This window comes from Taeniopygia guttata, chromosome 32, assembly GCF_048771995.1.
Source record: "Taeniopygia guttata chromosome 32, bTaeGut7.mat, whole genome shotgun sequence".
NCBI lineage: Eukaryota > Metazoa > Chordata > Aves > Passeriformes > Estrildidae > Taeniopygia > Taeniopygia guttata.
In genome coordinates this window covers 1,286,535-1,311,334 of record NC_133057.1, presented here as the reverse complement: position 1 = coordinate 1,311,334, position 24,800 = coordinate 1,286,535, and the positions used below count along the sequence as shown (strand labels likewise).

The window sequence follows — 24,800 nt, the reverse complement described above, 5'->3', positions numbered from 1 at the left end:
GACAGGGACCAAGGGGACAGGGCCACCCCCAGTGCCACCCCCAGAGCCTTGGGGACATTGGGGACAGGGACCAAGGGGACAGGGCCACCCCCAGGGCCACCCCCAGTGCCACCAGGGACAGGGGGACAATGGGGACAGGGCCACCCCCAGTGTCCCCAGAGTGCCACGGACAGGGACCAAGGGGACAGGGCCACCCCAGAGCCTTGGGGACACCTTGGGGACACCTTGGGGACACCTTGGGGACACGGCCTGGAGCCGTGCCTGCGTTTGGGGTCGGGATTTTGGGGACATTTGGGGACATTTGGGGACATCGGGAAGTGTCCCCGAGTCAAAGTGGGATGGGGGGGAGGGGGGGAGGGACCTGCAGTGCCACCCCCGGGTTGGGGACACTGGGGACAAGGGTGGCACCTCTGTCCCTGTTATTTATTGCCAATAAAGAGACCTGGATGTCACCTGCTGGTGTCACCTGGATGTCCCCAGGAGGGTCTGGATGTCCCCAAGGGTGGCCTGGATGTCACCTGGTGCCACCTGATGTCCCCAAGGGTTGCCTGGATGTCACCTGGTGCCACCTGATGTCCCCAAGGAGGTCACAAAGCGCCGCAGCCACCCTCGGATGTCCTTTATTGTCCCCACGGGGGGGATCTGGGGACACTTTGGGGACACTTTGGGGCTGGGGGCGGTGCCACCACCTCCGGGGACACTTTGGGGACACTTTGGGGACACTTTGGGGACATCTTTCACACGGCCACCGGCTCCTGGACGTGGTGGTGGCGCTTGACCACGAAGAGTTTCTGTCCCGAGACGGTGACGAGGAGGGAGTGCTCACCAAACACCACTGGGGACAGCGGGGACAGTGGGGACAGGGTCACCACCCCCGTGTCCCCAGCGCCACCCCCCAGTGTCCTCAGAGCCACCCCAGGGCCACCCCCGGTGTCCCCAGGGCCACCCCCATGTCCCCAGGGCCACCTCAGAGACATCCCCGTGTCCTTAGAGCCACCCCAGGGCCACCCCCAATGTCCCCAGGGCCACCCCAGGGCCACCCCCGGGGACAGCAGGGACAGGGCCACCCCCCATGGGGACATTTGGGGCCATTTAGGGACATTTGGGGTCATTTTGAGGCCATTTTGGGGACATTTGGGGTAATTTTAGGGACATTTGGGGTCATTTTGGGGCCATTAAGGGACATTTGGGGCCATTTTGGGGCCATTTTAGGCCATTCTGGGGTCATTTGGGGTCATTCTGGGGCCATTTAAGGCCACTTGAGGCCATTTAGGGACATTTGGGGTCATTTTGGGGCCATTTAGGGACATTTGGGGTCATTCTGGGGCTGTTTTGTGCTGGTTTGGGGCCGTTTGGGATATTTTGAGGCAATTTTGGGACCTCTGGGATCATTTTGGGGCTCTTTTGTGCCATTTTGGGGCCGTTTGGGATATTTTGGTTAATTTTGTGCCATTTTGGGACATTTGGTATCATTTGGGGTCATTATGGGCCCGTTTTGTGGCATTTTGGGTCATTTTGTGCCATTCTGGGGCCATTTGGGATATATTGAGATAATTTTGGGCCGTTTTGGGGCCGTTAGTGATATTTTGATGCAATTTTGGGGCCGTTAGTGATATTTTGAGGCAGTTTTGGGCCGTTTTCTGCCGTTTTGGGACCGTTAGTGATATTTTGATGCAATTTTGGGCCGTTTTGGGGCTGTTTGGGGCCGTTAGTGATATTTGGATGCAATTTTGGGGCCGTTAGTGATATTTTGATGCAATTTTGAGCCGTTTTGGGGCCGTTAGTGATATTTTGATGCAATTTTGGGGCCGTTAGGAATATTTTGATGCAATTTTGAGCCGTTTTGGGGCCATTAGTGATATTTTGATGCAATTTTGGGGCCGTTAGTGATATTTTGAGGCAGTTTTGGGGCTGTTAGTGATATTTTGATGCAATTTTGGGCCATTTTGGGGCCATTAGTGATATTTTGATGCAATTTTGGGGCCGTTTTCTGCCATTTTGGGGCCGTTTTGGGGCCGTTAGGGATATTTTGAGGCAGTTTTGGGGCCGTTAGTGATATTTTGATGCAATTTTGGGGCCGTTAGGGATATTTTGATGCAATTTTGTGCCGTTTTGGGGCCATTAGTGATATTTTGATGCAATTTTGGGGCCGTTAGTGATATTTTGATGCAATTTTGGGCCATTTTGGGGCCATTTGGGATATTTTGAGGCAGTTTTGGGGCCATTAGGGATATTTTGATGCAATTTTGGGGCCGTTAGTGATATTTTGATGCAATTTTGGGCCATTTTGGGGCCGTTAGTGATATTTTGAGGCAATTTTGGGCAGTTTTGGGGCCGTTTTCTGCCATTTTGGGGCCGTTTTCTGCCGTTTTGGGGCCGTTAGTGATATTTTGATGGAATTTTGGGGCCGTTAGTGATATTTTGATGGAATTTTGGGGCCGTTAGTGATATTTTGATGCAATTTTGGGCCGTTTTCTGCTGTTTTGGGGCCGTTAGTGATATTTTGATGCAATTTTGGGCAGTTTTGGGCCGTGCCTGCCCGCAGCTCACCCGAGAGGCGGCGGAAGGGCGGTTCATGGCCGCGGGGCAGCCGCAGCCCCAGCGCCGTGGCCACCAGCCCCTGCAGCACCGTCGCCGTGTGCTCGTCGTTCTCCAGGTCCCCCGAGGACTGCGAGAGAAAATTCCACATTTGGGAACCCCAAAAGCTTTTGGGAATTCTCAGGGAACAAAAAAAAAAAATCCCCCTAAAAAAACCCCAAAAAACGGCACCGAAATGCAGCAAAATCACCCCAAAAAAATGATTTCAGGACTCCCCAAAAATCCCTGGGGATCCCCCAGGATTTTTTGGGATTTCTCACTCAAAGATCCCAAAAAAATTGGGGGATCCAGGAGGAGAAAAATCCCCAAAAATGCCCAAAAAAACCCACCCCAAAAATGACCTGAGAACCCCCCAAAAATTTCCCGAATTCTTGTGAATCTCCCCAAAAAATTGGAGCCTCCCAGAGGGAAAAAAATCCCCAAAAATGCCCCAAAAACCACCTGGGAACCCCCAGTTTTAAGGGACCCCTCCCCAAATTGAGGAACCCCCAAAAAAGCTTCAAACCCCCCCCAAATTTCCCCCCCCTCCCCCCAATTTTTGCTCCCCCCTCTCCCAATTTTAGGAACCCTCAAATATTGGGACCCCCCCCCCAAATTTTGCCTCCCACCTCCCCCCATTTTTAGGGAACCCTCCCCCCATTTTAGGGACCCCTCCCCACATTTTTAGGTCCCAAATTTTGCCCCCCCTCCCCCCCAATTTTGGGATCCCAATTTTAGGTCCCACTCCCCCCATTTTTAAGGACCCCTCCCCCCAATTTTGGGGCCCCCCCCCTCAATTTTAGGGACCCCTCCCCCCATTTTTCAGGACCCTTCCCCCAGATTTTTTGGCTGCCCCCTCCCCCATTTTTTAGGGACCCCTTCCCCCATTTTTAGGGACCCCTCCCCCAAATCTTTTGGCTCCCCCCTCCCCCATTTTTTAGGGACCCCCTCCCCCATTTTTTAGGGGCCCCTCCCCCCATTTTTAGGGATCCCTCCCCCCAATTTTGGGGAACCCCCCCCCCCAATTTTAGGGACTTCTCCCCCCAATTTAAGGACCCCTCCCCACATTTTTAGGTCCCCAATTTTGGGCCCCTCCCCCCCAATTTTGGGATCCCAATTTTAGGTCCCCCTCCCCCATTTTTAGGGCCCCTCCCCCCATTTTTAGGGCCCCCTCCCCCCCATTTTTAGGGACCCCCCCCCCCAGTTTCGGGCCCCCCTCACGGCCAGCACGGCGCCGTCGCTGATCACCAGGTACCCGGCCTGAGCCGGCACCCGCTCCAGGCCCTGCGCCAGCGCCGCCGCCTGCGACCGCAAACACCAGTACAGACCAGTATAAACCAGTATAAACCAGTATAAACCAGTATAAACCAGTGCAGGCCGCTGTCATCCCAGTGAGCACCAGGAACTCCCGGAGCCTCCCCCTGAGGGACCCCCGGGGACTCCCCAGTCCCCCCCAGTCCCTCCCAGTCCCTCCCAGTATATCCCAGTCTGTTCCCAGTCCCTCCCAGTATATCCCAGTCTCTCCCAGTTCCCCATCCCAGTTCTCACCATGGCGACGCTCCCGCTTTCCCTTCCGGTCACGTGACCCGCCCTCAGTACCCACCCCGCTCTGTCATTGGTTCAGCGCTTCTCGTCGCCGTCCCATCCACCAATCAGAGCCGGCTGCAGGATCACGTGGGCAGAGGGGGTGGTGAACTCGCTCGTTCGCCGGGCCGGAAGTGACGCTCAGTCCTCCAGCGTTCATCTCTATGGTTGTAGCTTCACGGAACCGGAAGTTCCGCTCACTCTGCATCTCTATGGTTCCTCCCTCACCCGGAAGTGACGCTCAGTCCTCCAGCGCTCATCTCTATGGTTTTAGCTCCACGGAACCGGAAGTCCCCCTCACTCCGCATCTCTATGGTTCCTCCCTCACCCGGAAGCGGCGCTCAGTCCTCCAGCGCGCGTCTCTATCGTCCCTCAGTCCTCCAGCCCCGCCCCCGTCCCCCCAAATATCGGAATTTGGGCAAAACGGCCCAAAAAAGCTTCAAGAAACGGGAATTGCCCTCTCCGGCCACGCCCACCCTCATGGTAGCCATGCCCATCCCCATGGTAGCCACAACCACCCCCATGGTAGCCACGACCATTTCCACGGTAGCCATGATCACTTTGATGGCAGCCACGACCATCCTGACAGTATCCGTGACCATCCCCATGGTAGCCACAAACCTCTCCATGGTAGTCACGACCATCCCCACAGTGGCCACAACCATTTCCACAGTAGCCAGAACCACACCCATGGTAGCCACAAACCTCTCCACGGTAGCCATGACCATCCCTATGGTAGCCATGACCATCCCCATGGTAGCCAGAACCATCCCCACATTAGCCATGACCATCCCCACAGTAGCCACAACCACCCCCATGGTAGCCACGACCATTTCCACGGTAGCCACGACCACTTTGATGGTAGCCATGCCCACCCCCACAGTAGCCAGAACCATCTCCATGGTAGCCAAGACCATCCCCACAGTAGCCACGACCATCCCCATGGTAGCCAGAACCATCTCCGTGGTAGCCAAGACCATTTCCACAGTAGCCATGACCACTTTGATGGCGGCCATGACCATCCTGACAGTAGCCACGACCACCCCCATGGTAGCCACAACCATTTCCATGGTAGCCATGACCATCCCCATGGTAGCCACAAACCTCTCCATGGTAGCCACGACCACTTCGATGGTAGCCACGACCATCCCCACAGTAGCCACGACCCTCTCCACAGTAGCCACGACCATCCCCACGGTAGCCACAACCACCCCGCCAGTAGCCAAACCCCAACTCGTGGTGGCCACCACCCCGAGGTGACCACGGCCACGGGAGCCACGACCATCCCCACGGTAGCCAAGGAAGGTTCCGGTTTATTCGCTGCGGTTAAACACGAGCCCGAGCGGGGGGGGAGGGGCGGGGAGCGCCCCTCCCCCCCCATAAATCCATATTTATAGAATTCCATATTTATAACCCCCCCGCCCCTCCCCCACCCCCCCCAAACCCGCCCCCTCCCCCCGCCGGGCTCGGGGCCACCCCGGGGTGGGGTGGGCGAGTGGGGGGAGGGGCGGGGGGGCCCCCCCGGCCCCGCCCCCCCCTCAGTCGTCGATGCAGATCACCTCCCCCCCCCTGGGCTCCTTCCGCTCCAGCGCCTCCGCCTCGCGCTTCACCAGCACCGCGGGGCCGTTCGAGGCTGGGGGGACATGGGGGGACATGGGGGTCAGGGACCCCCACCCATGGGAACCCCCACCCATGGGAACCCCCCCAGAGACCCCCACCCCCACCCCGCTTCACCAGCACCGCGGGGCCGTTCGAGGCTGGGGGGACAGGGGGGGGTCAGGGGGGCAGGGACCCCCACCCATGGGAACCCCCACCCATGGGAACCCCCCCACACCCACAGAAATCCCCCCCAGAGACCCCCACCCCCACCCATGGGACCCCTCCCCACCCATGGGAACCCCCCCGGGACCCCCACCCCCACCCATGGGACCCCCACCCACAGAAATCCCCCCCAGAGACCCCCACCCCCACCCATGGGAACCCCCCGGAGACCCCCACCCCCACCCATGGGACCCCTCCCCACCCATGGGACCCCTCCCCACCCATGGGAACCCCCCCAGAGACCCCCACCCACCCACCCATGGAACCCCTCCCCACCCATGGGAACCCCGCCAGGACCCCCAAGGACCCCTCCAAGGACCCCCAAAACACCCCCAAGGACCCCCCCCGTCCCCCTCCCCCAGCCAGTGACACCCTCAGGGAGACCCCCCCCCCCATGTCCCATTTTTGGGGACCCCCCCCCAGTTTCCCGTTTTGTCCCCCCAATATCCCCCAGTTTGCCCCCCCAATGTCCCCATTTTTAGGGCCCCCCCCATGTCCCATTTTTGGGGACCCCCCCCCAATGAATGTCCCCATTTTTGGGGACCCCTCCCAATGAATGTCCCCATTTTTAGGACCCCCCATGTCCCATTTTAGGGCCCCCCATGTCCCGTTTTTGGGGACCCCCCAATGAATGTCCCCATTTTTGGGCCCCCAATGTCCCGTTTTTGGGTACCCCGTTTTTGGGGACCCCGTTTTTGGGACCCCTCTCACCGGAGATGAAGGAGCCCGGTGGCATCTGGCTGTAGTTGGCCCCCCCGGGGTGGGGCAGAGCTCCGGCCGGGGGGGGCCCAAAGGTGCCCCCGTAGCTCGGGGGGGTCGCGTAGGGCCCCGGCGGGAAGGTCTGGGGACAGCGATGGGGACACGGGGACACAGGGACAGGGATGGGGACACGGGGACAGGGACAGGGACAGGGACAGGGATGGGGACAGGGACAGAGGGACAGGGAAAGAGACAGGGACAGGGAGGGGACAGGGACACAGGGACAGAGACAGGGACAGGGACAGGGGTCAGCTCTGGGGTCACCTTCTGGTGCCACCCCTTGATGTCACCTCTGGGGTCACCTCCTGAGGTCACTTGCTAGTGCCACCCCCCTGCTGTCACCTCCCAGGGTCACCTCCAGGGTCACCCCTACACTGTCACCTCCGGGGTCACCTCCTGGGGTCACCTCCCACTGTCACCTCCGGGGTCACCTCTGGGGTCACCTCCCACTGTCACCTCCTGGGGTCACTTCCTAGTACCACCCCCCCGCTGTCACCTCCAGGGTCACCTCCTGGGGTCACTGCCCTTGCTGGCCAGGCGGCTGAGGACACCATGGTGGCAGGGTGACAGGGTGACAATGTGACAGTGTGGCAGTGTGACAGGGTGACAGTGTGACAGTGTGGCAGTGTGACAGGGTGACAGAGTGACAGTGTGACAGTGTGACAGTGTGACAGTGTGACAGTGTGACAGGGTGACAATGTAACATGGTGACAATGTCCCAGGGTGACACTTACAGGCGGGGGGTGGCTCTCGGTGCCCTTGCTGGCCAGGCGGCTGAGGATGCCGAGGTGACAGTGTGACAGTGTGACAGGTGACACTTACGGGCGGGGGGTGGCTCTCGGTGCCCTTGCTGGCCAGGCGGCTGAGGATGCTGAGGTGTTGGGGGACAATGCCAGGGCAGGGTGGCAGTGTGACAGTGTGACAGGGTGACAGGGTGACACGGTGACAATGTCCCAGGGTGACACTTACGGGCGGGGGGTGGCTCTCGGTGCCCTTGCTGGCCAGGCGGCTGAGGATGCTGAGGTGTCAGGGGACAATGCCAGGGCAGGGTGACAGGGTGACAGGGTGGCAGTGTGACAGTGTGACAGTGTGACAATGTCCCAGGGTGACACAGTGACAATGTGACAGTGTGACAGGTGACACTTACAGGCGGGGGGTGGCTCTCGGTGCCCTTGCTGGCCAGGCGGCTGAGGATGCTGCGCTCGGACATCTGCAGGCGCGCGGCGATGGGCGGGATGCGGGACAGCGTGGCCGGCAGGCGCGTCACGTCCGCCTTCATGTCGCTCAGCAGCTCCTCCAGCTGGTTCAGCACTGCCCGCGGCACAGAGAGACACGCGGCTTACTCGGGGGGTACTCATGGGTTACTCAGGGGGTTACTCAGGGGTTACTAGGGGTAGTAGGGGTTACTCAGGGGTTACTAGGGGTTACTCAGGGGTTACTCGGGGGTTACTCAGGGGGATGGGGGCAGTGGGAGATACTCACGTGAGAACGGGGAGTGGGGAGAGCGAGGGGGAGGAGCTGGGGGTTACTCGGGGGGTACTCAGAGCTTACTCAGAGCTTACTCAGAGCTTACTCGGGGTGTGAGTAGGCTGGGGGTACTCACGGGGTGCTCCGGAGTTACTCTGGGTACTCCTGACCTACTGTGGGGGTACTCCTGACTTACTCTGGGTGTATCCCTGAATTACTCTGGGAGTACTCCTGACTTACTCTGGGTGTGCTCCTGACTTGCTCAAGGTTTACTCCTGACTTGCTCAAGGTTTACTCCTGACTTTCTCAAGGTTTGCTCCTGACTTGCTCAAGGTTTACTCCTGACTTACTCTGGGTGTATCCCTGACGTACTCGGGGTGCACCTCGCCCACACCGGAGATACCCCAAGTGTGCTCCTCACTCCGAGTATCTCCTCAAGGTACTCCAGAGATACTCCAGGGTTACTCGAAACACTCTGGGGACACTCCTCGGACGCCCCAGAGATCCTCCAGGGTTACTCCTGCCTTCCAGCAGCGCTACTCCAGCCTTACTCTGCACCGCGCCGTGGGGACACTCCGGGGATACTCCGGGGATACTCCACCGGGCAAGGAGGGAGGGAGGGAGGGAGGGAGGGAAGGAGAAGGGACCGAGGCGTAAACTACTCCAAGGATACACACAGGAGGGCACTGGGGACATACTCCAGCTTTACACCACAGTTACTCAGCAGAGCCACCTCAGCGCCAAGCCGCAGCCCCGCCACGCGCCGCCCTCCTCACCTGACCCTGCCCCGAGCTTACTCAGAACCTACCCGGACTTTACTCGGACTTTACTCCGACTTTAGTCTGACTTTACGCCTACCTTATTCTGACTTTATTTGGACTTTATCCAGACTTTACTCTGATCTTACTCCAGCTTTGCTAGGACTTTGCTCCGATCTCAATCCCAGCTCACTTGGATTTTACCGGGACTTTACTCTGACTTTGCAAAGACTTTAGCCTGACTTTACTCTGACCTTACTTGGACTTTACTCTGACCTTACCCTGACTTTACTGTGACCTTATTCTGACCTTACTGTGACTTTACGGGGACTTTGCTCCGATCTCATTCCGAGCTTACTCGGACTTTACCGGGACTTTAGTCTGACTTCAACTTCAGTTGGACTTTACTCTGACCTTACTCTGCCTCCACTATGACCTTATTCTGACTTCACTCTGACCTTACTTGGACTTCAATCAGAATTTACTCTGACCTTACTTGGACTTTACTCTGACCTTACAAGGATTTTACTCCAATCTCACTCTGACCTTACTTGGACTTTACTCAGACTTTACTTGGACTTCACTCAGACTTTACTTAAACCTTACTAGGACTTTACTCTGACTTTACTAGGATTTTACTCTGATCTCACTCTGATCTCCCTAGGGCTTCACTCCACCATCACTCCGACCTCCCTAGAGCTTTACTCCGACCTCCCTAGGCCTTTACTCCGCCGTTACTCGGACCTCCCTAGGGCTTTACTCCGATCTCACTCCGACCTCCCTAGGACTTTACTCTGACCTCCCTAGACCTTTACTCTGCCGTTACTCCGACCTCCCTAGGGCTTTACTCCGACCTCCCTAGGGCTTTACTCCAACCTCCCTAGAGCTTTACTCCGCCGTTACTCTCACCTCCCTAGGCCTTTACTCTGCCGTTACTCCAACCTCCCTAGGGCTTTACTCCGCCGTTACTCTGACTTCCCTAGGGCTTTACTCTGACCTCCCTAGGCCTTTACTCCGCCGTTACTCACACCTCGCCGGCCGTCCCGCCCCGCCCGCCCGGCCGCGCCCGCGGAGCAAGGAGACAGCGGGAGGCGGCGTTGGAGCAGAAGCCGTTTAATGGCGTGGGGGGAGCGCGTACAGAGCCGCGGCTGCGCTACACCGGCCGCCCGCGCCGCGCGCGCCGGGCCTGCCGCCGCTTACCCTTGTGCAGCACGGCGTTGGCCGGCTTGTTGCCCGCCAGCGACTCCTTGGACAAGTGCTGGTGGCTCTCGGCCAGGCACTCGACCTCGGCGAAGCGCGTGTTGAGCGCCATGGCGGGGTGGCTGGGGTCCTGCGTCATGTTCAGGTAGGCGGCGCGGCGCAGCTGCTCCTCGATCACCAGCGCCTGCTCCAGCAGCTGCAAGGCGGGGGGACAGGGTCAGGGGGCACGGGGGGTGGGGGGCACGGGGGGCAGATGGGGGTCAGGGGGTGTGAGGAGGGGGTCAGGGGACATGGGGGTCAGGGGGTGGTGATGGGGGCAGGGGGTGTGGGGAGGGGGTCAGGGGACATGGGGGTCAGGGGGTGGTGATGGGGGTCAGGGGGTGGTGATGGGGGTCAGGGGATGTGGGGAGGGTGTGGGGGTCAGGGGGTGTGGGGAGGGGTCAGTGATGGGGGTCAGGGGGCGTGGGGGGCAGGTGGGGGTCAGGGGGCGTGGGGAGCAGGTGGGGGTCAGGGGGCGTGGGTGGGGGTCAGGGGGTGTGGGTGGGGGTCAGGGGGTGTGGGGAGGGGGTGGGTCAGGGGGTGGTGATGGGGGTCAGGGGGTGTGGGGGGCAAGGGGTGTGGGGGTCAGGGGGTGTGGGGAGGGGGTGTGGGGGTCAGGGGGCATGGGGGGCAGGGGGTGGTGATAGGGGGCAGGGGGTGTGGGGGTCAGGGGGCATGGGGGGCAGGGGGTGGTGATAGGGGGCAGGGGGTGTGGGGGTCAGGGGGTGAGGGGGGCAGGGGTGTGGGGGGCAGGGGGCCTGGGGAGGGGGTGGGGCTCAGGGGGTGGTGATGGGGGTAAGGGGGTGACGGGGTTGGGTGGGGCTCAGGGGGTGTGGGGGTCAGGGAGTGCGTGGAGGGGTGGGTGGGGGTCAGCGGGTGTGGGGAGGGGGCAGGTGGGGGTCAGGGGGTGGTGATGGGGGGCAGGTGGGGGTCAGGGGGCATGGGGAGGGGGCGGTGATGGGGGTCAGGGGGTGCAGAGGGGTGGGTGGGGGTCAGGGGTCTAAGGGAAGACCCAACAGCTGGAGGGGCCAGGTGTTGGTGGGGCCAGGTGTGGGGAAACCCAACAGCTGGAGAATCTGTGGGTTTGTGGGTCTAATCCTGACCCCATCAACATCTGGAGGTCCCAGGTGTCCAGACACCCAGCCCTGACCCCATCAACATCTGGAGGACACAGATGTTTGGGTGTCCAGCCCTGACCTCACCCAGTATCCTCCCGCTCATCCCAGCCCCTCGTGCAAGGCCACCTCGGTGCCGCCCCAGTGCCACCCCCGGTGCCACCCGCTGTCACCCCAGTGCCACCCGGTGTCCCCGCGGCGCTGACCTTGAAGCGGCGCGCCAGGAACTTGTTCTTCATCTCCAGGAAGTTGCCCTTGGAGGCCTCTCCCTTGAAGGGTTCGTTGATGACCCCGAAGGCGCCGTCGTTCTGGATGTCGGTCCAGCGCGCGTAGCCGTGGCTGAGCGCTAAGGACTGCCACCGTGCCACCGTGTCACCGTGTCACCGTGTCACCCTGTCACCGTGTCACCATGTCACCTTGTCACTGTGTCACCCTGTCACTGTGTCACTGTGTCACCCTGTCACCGTGTCACCCTGTCACTGTGTCACTGTGTCACCCTGTCACTGTGCCACCCTGTCCCCAACATCCCCCATACACAGCACACGGAGCCGTGGCTGCGCGCTAAGGACTGCCACCGTGTCACCGTGTCACCTTGGCACCCTGTCACCCTGTCACTGTGCCACCGTGTCACTGTGTCACCGTGTCATCATGTCACTGTGTCACCTGTCACTGTGTCACCCTGTCACACTGTCACTGTGTCACCATGTCACCGTGTCACTGTGTCATTGTGTCACTGTCTCACCGTGTCACCTGTCACTGTGTCGCCCCGTCACCATGTCAGCCTGTCACTGTGTCACCCTATCACTGTCACCTGTCACTGCACCATCACATCTCCCTGTCCCCAAGGTCCCCCACACCCGGCACACCAGGAATGGGTGCCACCCTCTCCTGGCTGTCACCCTCACTTTGTCACCCTCTCCTGGCTGTCACCCTCACCGTGCTGTCACCCTCACCGTGCTGTCATCCTCACCGTGCTGTCACTGTCCCAGCCCTGAGGACACCCCAAATTCCCTGCTGACACCCCAAACCCCACGGTGACACCCCAAACCCCACGGTGACACCCCAAACCCACGGTGACACCCAAGGATACAGGACGATCCCGGCCAGCAGCCAGTAGTCGTGGCGCCGGTGCCACCCTCACTGTGCTGTCACTGTCCCAGCCCCGAGGACACCCCAAATGCCCTGGGGACACCCCAGATCCCACAGTGACACCCCAAACCCCACGGTGACACCCCAAATTCCCAAGGATACAGGACGATCCCAGCCAGCAGCCAGTAGTCGTGGCGCCGGTGCCACCCTCACCGTGCTGTCACTGTCCCAGCCCCACGGTGACACCCAAACCCCACGGTGACACCCCAAACCCCACGGTGACACCCAAACCCCAGGTGACACCCAAGGATACAGGACGATCCCGGCCAGCAGCCAGTAGTCGTGGCGCCGGTGCCAGATCTCGTTGAGTTTCCCCGAGGAGATGGCGGCGCGCTCCTCGTTCTGCCACAGCGTGTGCAGCTCTGCCGGGGCACGGCGCGTCAGGGGGTCCCCGGGGTGTCCCCGGGGTGTCCCCAGAGTGTCCCCGGGTGTCCCCGGGGTGTCCCCAGAGTGTCCCTGGGTGTCCCCTGGCTGTCCCTGGGTGTCCCTGGGTATCCCTGGATATCTCCCGGGTGTCCCCGGGTGTCCCTGGGTATCCCTGGATGTCCCCTGGCTGTCCCAGGCTGTCCCTGGATATCCCCCAGGTACCCCTGGGTGTCCTCTGGATGTCCCCGGGGTGTCCCCAGAGTGTCCCCGGGTGTCCCTGGGTGTCCCCGGAGTGTCCCCGGGTGTCCCTGGGTATCCCTCACTGTCCCCGGGTGTCCCTGGGTGTCCCTGGGTGTCCCTGGATATCCCCCGGGTACCCCTGGGTGTCCTCTGGATGTCCCCTGGCTGTCCCTGTGTGTCCCTGGATATCCCCCGGGTACCCCTGGGTGTCCTCTGAATGTCCCCTGGGTGTCCCCTGTGTGTCCCTGGATGTCGCTGGGTGTCCCCTGGGTATCCCTGGGTATCCCTGGGTGTCCCTGGGTGTCCCCTGGCCGTCCCTGGGTGTCCCCAGGTGTCCTCTGGATGTCCCCTGGGTGTCCCTGGGTGTCCCTGGATATCCCCCGGGTACCCCTGGGTGTCCCCGGGTATCCCTGGCTGTCCCCTGGCTCTCCCCAGGTGTCCCCGGAGTGTCCCCGGAGTGTCCCCAGAATGTCCCTGGGTGTCCCCAGAGTGTCCCTGTGTGTCCCTGGATATCCCCCAGGTACCCCTGGGTGTCCTCTGGATGTCCCCTGGCTGTCCCCAGCTCTCCCCGGGTGTCCCCTGGGGTGTCCCAGGCTGTCCCCTGGCTGTCCCTGTGTGTCCCTGGATATCCCCCGGGTACCCCTAGGTGTCCTCTGGATGTCCCCTGACTGTCCCTGGGTATCCCTAGCTGTCCCCAGCTCTCCCCAGGTGTCCCCTGGCTGTCCCTGGCTGTCCCCAGCTCTCTCCGGGTGTCCCCTGGGTGTCCCTGGGTGTCCCCTGGGTGTCCCTGGGTGTCCCCTGGGTATCCCCAGGTGTCCCCTGGGTGTCCCGGGGGTATCCCCAGGTGTCCCCCACTGTCCCCAGGTGTCCCAGGCCGTCCCCAGGCTGTCCCCAGGCTGTCCCCAGGTGTCCCCAGCTATCCTGGGGGCTGTCCCCAGGTGTCCCCAGGCTGTCCCCATGTGTCCCCAGCTGTCCCTGTCTATCCCAGGCTGTCCCCAGTGTATCCCCAGCTGTCCCCAGGTGTCCCAGGCTGTCCCCAGCTGTCCTGGGGGCTGTCCCCAGGCTGTCCCTGTCTATCCCAGGCTGTCCCCAGGTGTTCCCAGTGTATCCCCAGGTGTTCCCAGCTGCCCTGGGGGCTGTCCCCATGTGTCCCCATGTGTCCCCATGTGTCCCCAGTGTATCCCCATGTGTCCCCAGCTGCCCTGGGGGCTGTCCCCATGTGTCCCCAGCTGTCCCCATGTGTCCCCAGCTGTCCCCATGTGTCCCCATGTGTCCCCAGGTGTCCCCATGTGTCCCGGTGTCCCGGCGCTCACCGGTGAAGCCGCCGTCGGCGATGTTGAACATGAACCGCGGCTTCTCGGCCTTGTCCTCCCGGCGCCCGTTGGGCCGCGGCTCCGGCCGGGGCTCCTTCTCGGCCCTCGGCTCCTCTGCGGGGCACGGACAGTTTGGGGGGGCAGGGACAGTTAGGGGGGTCAGGGACAGGTTTGGGGGGTCAGGGACAAGTTTGGGGGGGTCAGGGACTCATTTAGGGGGTCAGGGACTCATTTAGGGGGGTCAGGGACAAGTTTAGGGGGGGCAGGGACTCATTTAGGGGGGTCAGGGACAAGTTTGGGGGGTCAGGGACTCATTTAGGGGGGTCAGGGACTCATTTAGGGGGGGTCAGGGACTCATTTAGGGGAGTCAGGGACAGGTTTGGGGGGTCAGGGACTCATTTAGGGGGGTCAGGGACTCATTTAGGGGGTCAGGGACTCATTTAGGGGGGTCAGGGACAAGTTTGGGGGGTCAGGGACTCATTTAGGGGGGTCAGGGAGATGTTTGGGGGGTCAGGGATTCATTTAGGGGGGTCAGGGACTCATTTAGGGGAGTCAGGGACTCATTTAGGGGGGTCAGGGACTCATTTAGGGGGGTCAGGGACTCATTTAGGGGAGTCAGGGACAAGTTTGGGGGGTCAGGGACTCATTTAGGGGAGTCAGGGACTCATTTAGGGGGGCCAGGGACTCATTTAGGGGAGTCAGGGACAAGTTTGGGGGGTCAGGGACTCATTTAGGGGGGTCAGGGACTCATTTAGGGGGGTCAGGGACAGGTTTGGGGGGGGCAGGGACTAATTTAGGGGGGTCAGGGACTCATTTAGGGGGGTCAGGGACTCATTTAGGGGGTCAGGGATGCATTTAGGGGGGTCAGGGACTCATTTAGGGGAGTCAGGGACAGGTTTGGGGGGTCAGGGACTCATTTAGGGGGGTCAGGGACAGATTTGGGGGGTCAGGGAGATGTTTGGGGGGGTCAGGGACTCATTTAGGGGGGTCAGGGACAAGTTTGGGGGGTCAGGGACAGATTTGGGGGGTCAGGGACAAGTTTGGGGGGGTCAGGGAGATGTTTGGGGAGGGTCAGGGATGCATTTGGAGTGGTCGAATACGGGTTTGGGGGATCAGGGATTCATTTGGGGGGTCAGGGATGCATTTAGGGGGGTTTGGGACACCTTTGGGGAGTCAGGGACAGTTTGGGAGGTCCAGGGAGATGTTTGGGGGGGACAGGGAGACATTTGGGGGGACGGGCACAGGTTTGGTGGGGTCAGGGATGCGTTTGGGGGGTCAGGGATGGGTCTGAGGGGGCCAAGGACTCGTTTGGGGGGTTCAGGGAGTTGTCTGGGGGGGTCGTGGACTCCTTTGGGGTGTCAGGGACAGGTCTGGGGGGGTCAGGGACAGGTTTGGGGGGGGTCAGGGACGCATTTTGGGGGTCAGGGGTTTGTCTGGGTGGGGGACAGGGACAGATCTGAGGGGTTGGGGACAGGTTTGGGGGGACAGGGACACGTTTCGGGGGTCCAAGTCTCATTTGTCAGGGACACATTTTGGGGTCACAGGGACGTGTCTGACCCCCCTGGGGCCCCCAAAACAAGAAATAAGGGATGGTCAAGCCCCGCCTACTCTGTGTTAGGCCACGCCTCCTTCCATTAAGCCCCACCCACTCTGTGTTAGGCCCCGCCCCCTCCCATTAAGCCCCGCCCCACACCTCGTTTGGGGTCGGGGTCCCCCGGGCGCTCTTTGGGATCCTCCTCCGGGGTCTTCTCGTCCCCCTTGTCCAGCCCCGGAACCTTCTCGGCCTCGGGCCCTGCCGGGGGGACGGGGTCGGGGTTTTTGGGGTTCTGGGGTCTTTGGGGTTCTGGGATTTGGGGTTCTGGGATTTGGGGTATGGGGGTTTGGGGTTCTGGGGTTTTTGGGATTTGGGGTTTTTGGGGTTTGGGGTTTTGGGGTTCTGGAATTTGGGGTATCTGGGATTTGGGGTATCTGGGATTTGGGGTATCTGAGATTTGATCTTCTCTGGGATTTGGTGTTCCCTGGAATTTGGGGTATCTGGGATTCGGGGTATCTGGGATTTGGGGTTCCCCGGGATTCGGGGTATCTGGGATTCGGGGTTTTTGGATTTGGGGTTCTGGGAATTTGGGTTCTGGGATTTGGGGTTTTTGGGATTTGGGGTATCTGTGATTCGGGGTATCTGGGATTTGGGGTATCTGGGATTCAGGGTGTCTGGCATTCGGGGTATCTGGGATTTGGGGTATCTGTGATTTGGGGTATCTGGGATTTGGGGTATCTGGGATTTGGGGTATCTGTGATTTGGGGTATCTGGGATTTAGGGTATCTGGGATTTGGGGTTCCCCGGGATTTGGGGTATCTGGGATTTGGGGTTCCCCGGGATTTGGGGTTCCCCAGGATTTGGGGTTCCCCGGGGGTCTCACCTGGCCGCTCCTCGCGGGCCGGGGCCCCTTCGGCCTCGGGGTCCCTGTGGCCGGGTCCCTCCTCCTCGTCCCCCTTGCGGGGCCCTTCGGCCTCGCTGCCATCGCCCGGCGACGGTGGCACCTCGGGGACAGGGGGCTGCGGGGACAGGGCGGGGCTGTCACCCTCCTCCGTGTCCCCATGGGGACATCACCCCCCTCCGAGGGTGACAGTGACGGGGGGACACGGGGACAGCAGTGGGGAGGGGACAGCGCTGGGGACAGGGCTGGGGACAGTCATGTCACTCACATCTGTCTCCATCTTCTCGGGGCCTTTGGGCTCCTTCTCGTCCCTGGTGTCACCCTCGTCCCTGTCCGGGGGTGGCCCTGGCCCGTCCCCGCGCTCGCTGGGCGCCGGCGTGGCTGGGGACAGGGGACATCAGGACATCTGTCCCCATCCTGTCCCCATCCCTGTCCTCAGCCCATGTCCCCTGTCCATGTGTCTCCATCCCTGTCCCCATCCCTGTCCTCAGCCCATGTCCCCTGTCCACGTGTCTCCATCCCTGTCCCCATCCCTGTTCCCGTGTCCCAGTCCCAATCCCCGTGTCCCCAGCCATGTCCCCAGTGGTGTCCCCGTGTCCCCATCCCTGTCCCCAGACATGTCCCCATGTCCACGTGTCTCCATCCCTGTCCCCATCCCTGTTCCCGTGTCCCCATCCCTGTCTCCATGTCCCAGCCGTGTCCCCAGTGGTGTTCCCGTGTCCCCATCCCTGTCTCCATCCCTGTCCCCATGTCCCCAGCCCTGTCCCCACCCCTGTCCCTGTGTCCCCAGCCGTGTCCCCATCCCTGTCTCCATGTCCCCAGCTGTGTCCCCAGCCATGTCCCCGTGTCCCCATGTCCCATCCTTGTCCCCATCTGTGTCCCCATGTCCCCATCTCTGTCCCACCCCTGTCCCTGTGTCCCAGCCATGTCCCCATCCCTGTCCTCAGCCCATGTCCCCTGTCCACGTGTCTCCATCCCTGTCCCCATCCCTGTCCCTGTGTCCCCACCCCCGTCCCCATGTCCCCAGCCATGTCCCAGCCGTGTCCCACCCCTGTCCCACCCCTGTCCCCATGTCCCACCCCTGTCCCCGTGTCCCCACCCCCGTCCCCGTGTCCCACCCCTGTCCCCGGGCGGTACCGGGGGTGGGGGGCGCGGGGCTGGGGGGGCCGCTCTGCTCGGGGCTGGGGGGGCCGGTCTTGGCGGGGGAGGAGGCGCGGGACGAGCGCTTGGAGTCGGCGCTGGGCTCGGGGGCCAGCTCGGGCAGGGACCAGCGGCCGTTGATGTGCTCGAACTCCTGCACCTGGGGGGCAAATGGGGGGTCAGAAACCCACCCCAAAAACCCCAAAAACCCACCCCAAAAACCCACCCCAAAAACCCCAAAAAGGGACCCCAAAACCCCCCCAGGTCCCAGCTCGGGCAGGGACCAGTGGCCGTTGATGTGCTCGAACTCCTGCACCTGGGGGGCAAATGGGGGGTCAGAAACCCCAAAAACCCTAAAAATCCACCCCAAAAACCCTAAAAACCCACCTCAAACACCCCAAAAACCCACCCCAAAAACCCTAAAAAACCACCCCAAAACCCCTGGCTATCCCCAGGCTGTCCCTGGCTGCCCCAGGTGTGTCCCCAGGCTGTCCCAGGTGTCCCAGCCGTGTCCCCAGGTGTCCCAGCCGTGTCCCCAGGCTGTCCCAGGTGTCCCAGCCGTGTCCCCAGCTGTCCCAGCAGTGTCCCCAGCTGTCCCAGCTGTCCCCAGGCTGTCCCAGCTGTCCCAGCCGTCTCCCCAGCTGTCCTAGCTGTCCCCAGGCTGTCCCAGCCATGTCCCCAGCTGTCCCCAGCCGTGTCCCCAGGTGTCCCCGTACCTTTTTCTTGACGAGGGACATGACGCCGATGCGGGTCAGCACCTGCTGCCGGGACAGCCCCTCCCGGGGGACGCCGTCCGCGAAGGTCTCGGAGCCGTCGGCGCCCGGTTCGCACAGGTGCCGCATGAACAGGGACACGTAGGCCCTGGGGACAGCGCTCAGGGCAGCCCTGTGCCACCAGCCCTGCCAGGGCCGCCCCTGTGCCACCCCTGTGCCACCCCTGTGCCACCCCTGTGCCACCAGCCCTGCCAGGGCCACCCCTGTGCCACCCCTGTGCCACCAGCCCTGCCTGGGCCACTGCCACCCACCCCCTGTGCCACCCCTGTGCCACCCCTGTGCCACCGCCACCCACCCCTGTGCCACCAGCCCTGCCTGGGCCACCCCTGTGCCAGCCCTGTGCCACCCCTGTGCCACCAGCCCTGCCAGGGCCACCCCCTGTGCCACCCCTGTGCCACCCCTGTGCCACCAGCCCTGCCAGGGCCACCCCTGTGCCACCCCTGTGCCACCAGCCCTGCCAGGGCCACCCCTGTGCCACCCCTGTGCCACCCCTGTGCCACCAGCCCTGCCAGGGCCACCCCCTGTGCCACCCCTGTGCCACCAGCCCTGCCAGGGCCACCCCTGTGCCACCCCTGTGCCACCAGCCCTGCCAGGGCCACCCCCTGTGCCACCGCCCCTGTGCCACCAGCCCTGCCAGAGTCACCCCTGTGCCACCACCACCCACCCCCTGTGCCACCCCTGTGCCACCACCACCCACCCCCTGTGCCACCCCTGTGCCACCCCTGTGCCACCAGCCCTGCCTGGGCCACCCCCTGTGCCACCCTTGTGCCACCCCTGTGCCACCAGCCCTGCCAGGGCCACCCCTGTGCCACCCCTGTGCCACCACCACCCACCCCCTGTGCCACCAGCCCTGCCAGGGCCACCACTGTGCCACCCCTGTGCCACCACCCCTGCCACTGCCACCCCCTGTGCCACCCCTGTGCCACCACCCCTGCCACTGCCACCCCCTGTGCCACCCCTGTGCCACCACCCCTGCCACTGCCACCCCCTGTGCCACCCCTGTGCCACCGCCCCTGCCAGGGCCACCCCCTGTGCCACCCCTGTGCCACCCCTGTGCCACCCCTGTGCCACCCCTGTGCCACCAGCCCTGCCAGGGCTGCCCCCTGTGCCACCACCACCCACCCCCTGTGCCACCCCTGTGCCACTGCCCCTGCCAGGGCCACTGTCACCCCCTGTGCCACCACCCCTGTGCCCACACCCCTGCCCCGGGGTCACTGTCCCCACAGATCCCATCTCCAGGGTCCCTGTCCCCATAGGCCACAACCCCAGAGTCTTTGTCCCCAAGGTCCCTGTCCCCAAAGGCCCTCATGCTCATGGTCCCTTGTCCCCATAGATCCTGTCCCCAGTGTCCCCATGTCCCCAACATCCCCAGTGTCCCCAATGTCCCCAGTGTCCCCAGTGTCCCAATGTCCCCAATGTCCCCAACGTCCCCGGTGTCCCTGCTGTCCCCAACGTCCCCAGTGTCCCCAATGTCCCCAATGTCTCCAGTGTCCCCAATGTCCCCAATGTCCCCAGTGTCCCCAACATCCCCAGTGTCCCCAATGTCCCTAATGTCCCCCAGTGTCCCCAGTGCTCCAACATCCCCAGTGTCCCCAGTGTCCCCACTGTCCCCAGTGTCCCCGGTGTCCCCGCTGTCCCCAGTGTCCCCAGTGTCCCCAATCTCCCCAGTGTCCCCAGTGTCCCAATGTCCCCAGTGCCCCAACATCCCCAACATCCCCAACATCCCCAGTGTCCCCGGTGTCCCCAGTGTCCCCAATGTCCCCAACGTCCCTGGTGTCCCCGCTGTCCCCAGTGTCCCCGCTGTCCCCAATGTCCCCAACGCCCCTGCTGTCCCCAGTGTCCCTGCTGTCCCCAGTGTCCCCAGTGCCTCCAATGTCCCCAGTGTCCCAATGTCCCCAGTGTCCCCAGTGTCCCCAATGTCCCCAACATCCCTGGTGTCCCTGCTGTCCCCAGTGTCCCCGCTGTCCCCAGTGTCCCTGCTGTCCCCAGTGTCCCCAACATCCCCAGTGTCCCCAACATCCCCAGTGTCCCCAGTGTCCCCAGTGTCCCCAGTGTCCTTGCTGTCCCCACTGTCCCCATTGTCCCCGCTGTCCCCGCGCCATCAGCCCGTCCCCTCGTCACGGCGCCCGTGGGGGCTGTGCCGGTCGGGGCAGGGAGCTGCCACCGCTCTGGCGTCCCCTGGGCCACACCCGGCCCCCCGAGGGGACACGGGGACATCGGGGGTGGCTTTGTGTCGGGCTGAGGGGGACACGGCCTCGTCCGGTCCCCAGGAACACCGACAGCGACGGCGCTCGGCTGAGTAAGGGCTCATCACGTGGTACGGGGACATCGGGGGACATCGGGGACATTGGGGGACATCGGGGACATTGGGGACATCGGGGACACTGGGGACATTGGGGACATTGGGGACATCGGGGACATTGGGGGACATTGGGGACATTGGGGACATTGGGGGACATTGGGGGACATTGGGGACATTGGGGACATCGGGGACATTGGGGGACATTGGGGACATTGGGGACATTGGGGACATCGGGGATATCAGGGACATCGGGGACATCAAGGACATTGGGGGACACAGGACACCAGGGTGACACCAGGGGGACACAAGAGGACAATGGAGGGCACTGGGACACGCAGGAAGGACGAGGGGACACGGGGACAATAAGGACATGGTGACAAACAAAGGACACAGAGGACATGGGGACACATGAGGAGAAAGGACATGGGGACACACGGACACCTCGCTACTCTGCCACCACCTGTCCCTGGTGCCACCACCCAGTCCATCTGCCTGTCCTGGTGTCCCCAGCTGTCCCCGGTGTCCCCAGCTGTCCCCAGCAGTGTCCCCAGTGTCCCCAGCTGTCCCCAGTGTCCCCAGCTGTCCCCGCTGTCCCCAGCTGTCCTGGTGTCCCCTGCTGTCCCCAGTGTCCCCAGTGTCCCCAGCTGTCCCCAGTGTCCCCAGCTGTCCCTGGTGTCCCTGCTGTCCCCAGTGTCCCCAGTGTCCCCAGCTGTCCCCGGTGTCCCCAGCTGTCCCCAGTGTCCCCAGCTGTCCCTGGTGTCCCCAGCTGTCCCCGGTGTCCCTGCTGTCCCCAGTGTCCCCAGTGTCCCCAGCTGTCCCCGGTGTCCCCAGCTGTCCCCAGTGTCCCCAGCTGTCCCTGGTGTCCCCAGCTGTCCCCGGTGTCCCTGCTGTCCCCAGTGTCCCCAGTGTCCCCAGCTGTCCCCGGTGTCCCCAGCTGTCCCCAGCTGTCCCCAGCTGTCCCCTGTGTCCCCAGTGTCCCCAGCTGTCCCCAGCTGTCCCGGTGTCCCCAGTGTCCCCAGTGTCCCCAGTGTCCCCAGTGTCCCCAGCTGTCCCCAGCTGTCCCCGGTGTCCCCAGTGTCCCCAGCTGTCCCCAATGTCCCCAGCTGTCCCCAGCTGTCCCCAGCTGTCCCCGCTGTCCCCAGTGTCCCCAGCTGTCACCTACTTGAACTCCTTCTCGGTTTTGCCCCGCAGGTCCCTCACGAGCCACTGGGAGGTGAAGGCGTCCTGGGGGGGCATCCCCCAGCGCATGACGGCGTTGAGGAAAGCCTTGCGCTGCCTCGTGTTGAACCCCAGCACCTGGGGGGACATTGGGGACATTGGGGACATTGGGGACATTGGGGGGATTGGGGACATTGGGGGGTTTGGGGACACAGGTGACAGGGACACCCTGCCACCATCCCCCAGGCGTTGAGGAAGGGCTCGTGTTGAACCCCAGCACCTGGGGGGACATTGGGGACATTGGAGACATTGGGGACATTGGGGGCATTGGGGACATTGGGGACATTGGGGACATTGGGGGTATTGGGGACATCGGGGGGTCAGGGGGACATTGGGGACACAGGTGACAGGGACACCCTGCCATCATCCCCCAGCGCATGACGGCGTTGAGGAAGGCCTTGCGCTGCCTCGTGTTGAACCCCAGCACCTGGGGGGACATTGGGGACATCGGGGACATTGGGGACATCGGGGACATTGGGGACATCGGGGGGTCAGGGGGACATTGGGGACATTGGGGACACAGGTGACAGAGGACACGCTGCCATCATCCCCCAGTGCATGATGGTGCTGAGGAAGGCCTCGAGTTGAACCCCAGCACCTGGGACACTGAGGGGACATCGGGGACATTGGGGACATTGGGGACATTGGGGACATCGGGGACATTGGGGACATTGGGGACATTGGGGGGTCAGGGGGACATTGGGGACATTGGGGGGTCAGGGGGACATTGGGGACACAGGTGACAGGGGACACCCTGCCATCATCCCCCAGCACGTGACGGTGCTGAGGAAGGGCTCATGTTGAACCCCAGCACCTGGGACATCGAGGGGACATTGGGGACATCAGGGACATTGGGGACATTGGGGACATCGGGGGCATTGGGGACATTGGGGGCATTGGGGACATTGGGGGCATTGGGGACATTGGGGACACCAGAGACACTGGGGACATGGGGGCATTGGGGACATCGAGGGGACATTGGGGACATGGGGGACATCGGGGGGATTGGGGACACTGGGGACACTGGGGACATTGAGGGGACATTGGGGACATCGGGGTCATTGAGGGGGCATTGGGGACATTGGGGGGATTGGGGATATCGGGGACATCGGGGACACTGGGGACACGCTGTCCAGAGTCCCCCCAAGCCCTGTCCCCACGCAGGGGACAGTGGGGTCCCTCTGTTGGGGACACAGGCGCTGAGGGGTCCCTCAGGTGTCTGAGCAGACCCCGACCCCCCCGGGAGGTGACTCTGGTGTCCCCGTGGGTGACTCTGGTGTCCCCGGGGTGTCCCCAGAGGTGATTCTGGTGTCCCCAGGGTGTCCCCGGGGGTGACTCTGGTGTCCCCGGGGTGTCCCCGTGGGTGACTCTGTTGTCCCCAGGGTGACTCTGGTGTCCCCGGGGTGTCCCTGGGGGTGACTCTGGTGTCCCCAGGGTGACTCTGGTGTCCCCAGGGTGTCCCCAGGGTGACTCTGGTGTTCCCTCTGGGTGACTCTGGTGTCCCCGAAGGTGACTCTGGTGTCCCCGGGGTGTCCCCAGGGTGTCCCCGTGGGTGACTCTGGTGTCCCCGAAGGTGACTCTGGTGTCCCCGGGGTGTCCCCAGGGTGTCCCTGGGGTGTCCCCAGGGTGTCCCCGGGGTGTCCCCGAGGTGACTCTGGTGTCCCCAGGGTGTCCCCGTGGGTGACTCAGGTGTCTCCAGGGTGTCCCCAGGGTGTCCCCGGGGTGTCCCCGGGGTGTCCCCAGGGTGTCCCCTCACCTCGATGTTGCCGCCCACCCGGGCCAGCAGTGGGGGGAGGGGTTTGTCCTTCTCGTTCCGCAGCTGCCGCTTGGACTGACGCCGGCCTGGGGAGGGGAGGGCAGAGGTCAGCCCCGCCCACGGCACCCTGACCCCCCCTATGGCACCCTGACCCCCCCTATGGCACCCTGACCCCTCCATGGGACACCCTGACCCCCCCTTGGGACACCCTGACCCCCCCTATGGCACCCTGACCCCCCTGGGGACACCCTGATTCCCCTTGGGACACCCTGACCCCCTTTGGGGACACCCTGACCCCCCTTTGGGGACACCCTGACCCTCCTTGGGACACCCTGACCCCCCTTTGGGGACACCCAAACCCCCCTATGGCACCCTGACCCCTCCTGGGGACACCCTGACCCCCCCATGGGACACCCTGACCCCCCCTTGGGACACCCTGACCCCCCCTGGGGACATTGGGGACACCCTGACCCCCCCTGGGGACACTGGGGACACCCTGACCCTCCTTGGGGACATTGGGGACACCCTGACCCCCTTGGGACACCCTGCCCCCCCCTGGGGACATTGGGGACACCCTGACCCCCCTTGGGGACATTGGGGACACCCTGCCCCCCCCAGGGTCACCACGCACCCTCGGGCCGCTCGTCGAAGTCCTCGTCCTCCTCCTCGGAGCCCACCGAGTACTCGGACTGGTTATCTGGGGACACGGCGGCGTTGGGGACACCCGGTGCCACCCCGGGGTGTGCCAGTGCCACCCAGTGTGTCAGTGCCACCCAGTGTGTCCCAGT

General features: G+C 62.9%; 2 protein-coding genes across 5 annotated transcripts in view; both read right to left on the bottom strand.

The window, feature by feature from the left end:
* Nucleotides 1–604: 604 nt before the first annotated feature.
* LAMTOR4 (late endosomal/lysosomal adaptor, MAPK and MTOR activator 4) lies at nucleotides 605–4,228 on the bottom strand. 2 transcript variants are annotated; one of them, XM_032746126.3, is made up of 4 exons: nucleotides 4,126–4,228; nucleotides 3,799–3,879; nucleotides 2,551–2,668; nucleotides 605–835 (listed from the first exon to the last, which is right to left on the bottom strand). In XM_032746126.3, the coding sequence occupies exons 1-4, from the start codon at nucleotides 4,126–4,128 to the stop codon at nucleotides 738–740; spliced, it is 300 nt and encodes a 99-aa protein (XP_032602017.1). In that variant the 5' UTR covers nucleotides 4,129–4,228; the 3' UTR covers nucleotides 605–737. The 2 variants fall into 2 exon arrangements, with proteins under 2 accessions (XP_032602017.1, XP_032602018.1); XM_032746127.3 differs by having other exon boundaries at nucleotides 3,826–3,879; nucleotides 4,126–4,201.
* Nucleotides 4,229–5,448: 1,220 nt separating this feature from the next.
* The window catches only part of CHD3 (chromodomain helicase DNA binding protein 3), a 66,899-nt gene continuing 47,547 nt past the window's right edge, over nucleotides 5,449–24,800 (bottom strand). For all 3 annotated transcript variants that reach the window (XM_072920593.1, XM_072920594.1, XM_072920595.1), the window contains 15 exons: nucleotides 24,644–24,709; nucleotides 24,013–24,098; nucleotides 22,201–22,334; nucleotides 18,680–18,824; nucleotides 17,961–18,123; nucleotides 17,092–17,204; nucleotides 16,806–16,941; nucleotides 16,082–16,180; nucleotides 14,389–14,502; nucleotides 12,723–12,831; nucleotides 11,527–11,659; nucleotides 10,167–10,362; nucleotides 7,889–8,052; nucleotides 6,694–6,823; nucleotides 5,449–5,794 (listed from right to left, as the gene is read on the bottom strand). In XM_072920593.1, coding sequence (XP_072776694.1) covers nucleotides 5,700–5,794; nucleotides 6,694–6,823; nucleotides 7,889–8,052; nucleotides 10,167–10,362; nucleotides 11,527–11,659; nucleotides 12,723–12,831; nucleotides 14,389–14,502; nucleotides 16,082–16,180; nucleotides 16,806–16,941; nucleotides 17,092–17,204; nucleotides 17,961–18,123; nucleotides 18,680–18,824; nucleotides 22,201–22,334; nucleotides 24,013–24,098; nucleotides 24,644–24,709 — 1,883 coding nt within the window. In that variant the 3' untranslated portion in view covers nucleotides 5,449–5,699. The remainder of the gene's footprint in view (nucleotides 5,795–6,693; nucleotides 6,824–7,888; nucleotides 8,053–10,166; nucleotides 10,363–11,526; nucleotides 11,660–12,722; nucleotides 12,832–14,388; nucleotides 14,503–16,081; nucleotides 16,181–16,805; nucleotides 16,942–17,091; nucleotides 17,205–17,960; nucleotides 18,124–18,679; nucleotides 18,825–22,200; nucleotides 22,335–24,012; nucleotides 24,099–24,643; nucleotides 24,710–24,800) is intronic.

Coding starts and splice junctions, on each gene's coding strand:
- LAMTOR4 (XM_032746126.3), bottom strand. Junction 2,669..3,798: donor GCGACGGCGCCGTGCTGGCC/GTGAGGGGGGCC, acceptor TTTCTCTCGCAG/TCCTCGGGGGACCTGGAGAA. Junction 836..2,550: donor GCCCTTCCGCCGCCTCTCGG/GTGAGCTGCGGG, acceptor CGCTGTCCCCAG/TGGTGTTTGGTGAGCACTCC.